The sequence below is a fragment of the Crocodylus siamensis genome, chromosome 6 (assembly GCF_052110815.1).
Source record: "Crocodylus siamensis isolate JL-2025a chromosome 6, ASM5211081v1, whole genome shotgun sequence".
Classification (NCBI taxonomy): Eukaryota; Metazoa; Chordata; order Crocodylia; family Crocodylidae; genus Crocodylus; species Crocodylus siamensis.
In genome coordinates this window covers 46,784,570-46,788,609 of record NC_143400.1, presented here as the reverse complement: position 1 = coordinate 46,788,609, position 4,040 = coordinate 46,784,570, and the positions used below count along the sequence as shown (strand labels likewise).

The 4,040-nt window shown below is 42.5% G+C and overlaps 1 protein-coding gene across 1 annotated transcript; it reads right to left on the bottom strand.

Moving 5' to 3' along the window:
- Positions 1 to 617: 617 nt before the first annotated feature.
- LOC149862637 (olfactory receptor 10A7-like) lies at positions 618 to 1,586 on the bottom strand. The gene has a single exon (XM_090054027.1). The coding sequence runs from the start codon at positions 1,584 to 1,586 to the stop codon at positions 618 to 620; it is 969 nt and encodes a 322-aa protein (XP_089910153.1).
- Positions 1,587 to 4,040: the final 2,454 nt, after the last annotated feature.

Genomic DNA, 4,040 nt, shown 5'->3' with positions numbered 1-4,040 from the left:
TCCACCTCCAAGGAGGAATATTCTTCACTGGTCCAAACCTGCAGAGAGTGAACCAGGAAAGCCAGGGCTGTGACTGAACACCACAACACTGGGAACCTTGAGAAGTGCCCGGAGCTGAAACACTTGCTGTTGTATAAGTGGTGAAATGTGCATCAGCACTGAGAATATGGTGGCGGCGCGCTTTTGAACTAAAACACCTCAGAGGTGCTTTAGTTCCAAAGTGCACCGCCACCATTTTCTATGCACTGACACCATTTTCTGTGAGCATTTCAGCTCTTATATAACTGCACATGGTGCATTGCACTTCGCCTCAGCTCACATGCAGAGCAGACTCAAATAATCGAGTCTGCTCCAAAGTCGCGAAACCACAGCGCGTCATGGGAAAAAAAAATTGTGTATAAATGCCCATTATTATCAAGTTTGTGTACAGTTCCTCTCCTCTTTGTACTACTAGAAGACATAGGCAGTTTACTTGCATTGACTGACTCTAACAAAGGTTTTTGTTTGTGCTTTTGTTTTTTTTCCCCCATGGGCGGAAGGGAAACAGTCTGAGACCTTACAGGGAAGACAACACAAGCTTACTATCTGAAACAATACATTCATTATGTAGACACTTCTTAACTGGACACTTTCTGGCCTATCATTTTCTTGACAGCAGATTTAATCTCTTTGTTTCTCAGGCTGTAAATAATTGGGTTAACTGTTGGAGTCAATACTGTATATACCAGGGAAAAGAATCTTTCTTTGCTCTGAGAATGGGCTGAACTGGGTTCCATATAAACAAATGTTCCTGACCCATAGAACAGCGAAACCACGATTAGGTGCGAGGAGCAAGTGGAGAAGGCCTTACTTCTGCCCTCTGCTGAAGGCATTTTGAGGATAGTGGAGATGATGAAGCCATAGGACAAGAGGATAAGCAAAAAGGGGACCATTATGAGGAGAACAGTGAGAATAGTAATAGCAACTTCATCTTTGTGGGTGTCAGTAGAAGCCAGTGTCAACACAGTAACAATGTCACAAAAGAAGTGGCGAATTGTATTAGCCCCACAAAAGGGCTTTGTAAATACTGAAAGAGTTTGGCTGAAGGCTACCAAAGTACCAATGGTCCATGCACCAGCAGACAACTCAGTGCAGACTCTCTGGTTCATGCTGACTGTGTACTGCAGGGGGTTGCATATGGCGACATAACGATCATATGCCATGACAGATAGGAGGAAGCACTCTGTGATTCCAAACAACAGGAAGAAAAACATCTGAACACCACAACCCAGAAAGGAGATTGTCTGGGTCTCTGAGAGCAGGTCCACCAGCATCTTTGGGATTGTTACTGAGGTGTAGGAAGCCTCCAGGAAGGATAAATTCCTAAGGAAGAAATACATGGGAGTATGAAGGGCAGGCTCCACTAGGGTGACAATAACTGCCAGGAGATTCCCAAAGAATGCAAACACATAGAAGAGCAGCACTAGGACAAAGAGCAGCACTTGGAGTTCTTGGAAGTCTGAGAATCCCAGCAAAACTACCTCCGTCAAACACGACTGGTTGCTTTTCCCAGTTTCTTCAACTAGTTTGAAATCTTCAGTTGCCATGGTTCCTGTGAAGAAAGTGATAGTGCATAACTATTGTAACATGTTCTCACTTAATCTTAATAAAGGGAGTGTCTTTTGTAATAGAACTACAGCTATGATGAACACTTTTTGGTATGGTCAGGCTAATCTTCCATACAACCCAGTATCATTTCGCTGATAGTGGGTGCAATACATTGAACAGGGCATCTCTACAGTGATCTGTCCCTGATTTAGTAGCCTTCCTGGGCATATGCAGACAAAACAGGGGCCCTAAATTGAAGCGGTGGATTTAAAAAAAACACTGCTTAAATTTAAGGTTGAATAAATCCCCAAGTTATGCACACACCTTTCCTGCCTCTTCAGTGGGGAGGGGAGGGCAAGCTGCCAGTGGGCAAAGCGATCCCTGGGCTGTTGTGGGGGGCTGGTGCTTCCCTTTGCAGCAGCAGCCATCCATCCCCCCGGTGGCATCTGGCCACAGGCACCTGGCTCGGGTGGTCCTGGAGGGCACCACAGTCACGGAGGGAAGCACCAGGCCCCCACACACCTCAGGCAGGCAGTCTCCAGGTGGGATGGGGGTAGCCAAGAAAGATCAGGCTTGCTGCTTTTCTTGGGTGAAGCCTGTTTTCCCAGGCTGCTGCCAGGATGCCTGCAGGGCTTCCTGCAGAGCCGTGGAGCTTCATGGACCCCAGTGCTTCACTCCACAGCTGTAGGGACAGCAAACTAAAACTGCTTGAAGAAGTTTTAGTTTGCTGTGCCCCAAGTCAATTAAGGCACATTATACTGCTGGATTTCCTACAGCAGCTGAAATTAATGTGCAATACATGGCTGAGGCGTGTAAACGCTGGCTCCATTAAAGTGGTGCAAAAAGCATTTAGCCCACTTTAAAGTGTTGTGCACACATGCCTCTCATTTTGTCTACACACACAGTCTCCTGGCATCAGCCATGTACTGGGTTAGAGATGGCAGGTTCTATATCCGTTTTGGGATATAGGAACCAGCACTACATGAAGTATTCAAGATGTGGGTGATGTTATAGTCATGATAACCTAGGAATTATGTGAGTCAAGCTTTTTTTGGGCAAGATCATTTTATTGCACCAGCTTCATTTGTTGGACTAATGTTTGTTTCAAATGCTATACAGTTTTCATCGTGTTATAATGGGGGGGGGTGTGCATACAAATTTGTGTGTGTGTGTATAATTTGAGATAGTAAGACTCCTATACCAACATTGCCAAAGTTTTTTTTTTTTTAAGGGTCACAAGATTGACACACTTAAAATATATTAGTTATCCATCCTTAACTTTCTTCTAGTATTTTTCATTTCATTAATTGCTATTCAGATATGATCCTGAGTACTGACAGATGCACTCACAATGTCACAAGTGGTCTTACTTGCCAGGTAGACAGACAGTCTGATTGTATGTATATATGAGACTGGGGGGGAAAAGACAAATCCAAGTTTATTTTCTCCCCTTCCTTTACCTTCAGTTACCTGACTAATGGAGTTTTACTTTCATGCACTCTAGCAGCATGTTCTGGCAGGAGCCAATTTATATATTGGCATCTCATATGTACTCACAGAAAACTCCGAGCATGTGATAAAGTTGGCCATTGCCTACAAAAGCCCGTGCTTCTGTGAACTAAGTTTAGCTACTAAAGTCTCACCCTGCCCTACCTTTTACATGGAAAATCTAAGATTCCTACTTTTGCTCATCCCTTATATAGACCAAGTGAATGGGAGATTCCCCCTGAAAAAAGATTGGGTAAAATCTGAGTGAACACTTGTGACTTGGCTAACACTGATTTTGATGCATTTAGTCGGCTTGAGATATTCCTCAGATAAACCAAATTGAAGATGGATCAAAAATAATTAGGGATCTTAAGATATATATTCAGCAGTTCATTTTCATGAGCATAATAGACTCCTATAGGCACCAGCACAGCCATACAAACAAAACAGGAGTTAATTTACATTAGCAGCCTTTTATCTGACCCGACTCATTTTTTAATTCAGAGATTCTTGGTCTTTATGACCCCGTAAGCTGTGGAGTCTCTGATCAGGAATTTAAAAACAAGATTGTAGTTTTCTTAGTGCTAGCTATTTTAGCATGCTGCACATTAATCCATCAGTTTGAAGTGAAAGCAAAGAAGTTGAAAATAAAAAAAGACATACCAAAATCACTTAAGATTAGGTACCTATTTCCCTTGAAAGATCAAGGGGAATGAGTTGCTTAAATGACTAATAATATATATATACATTTTAATGACACAGTGTGTTACAGTTAACATACTTCCCAACACCCCTAAAGACAAGTATATAGATTCTACTTGTACCATGGCATGGCACAAATGTCTAGAAGATATTTTCTCTTACCTCTGGAAAAAAATCTGTTCACCAGTCTCTCTGACTGGTGGTGTTTCAAGTAATTGTATAGAAAAACAAAGCTTTAATTATTTATTTAGAAAATCACAGGA

What these genes read in the sequence shown, in the direction of transcription:
- LOC149862637 (XM_090054027.1), bottom strand. Translation starts at nt 1,586, where the DNA reads ATGGCAACTGAAGATTTCAAACTAGTTGAAGAAACTGGGAAAAGCAAC.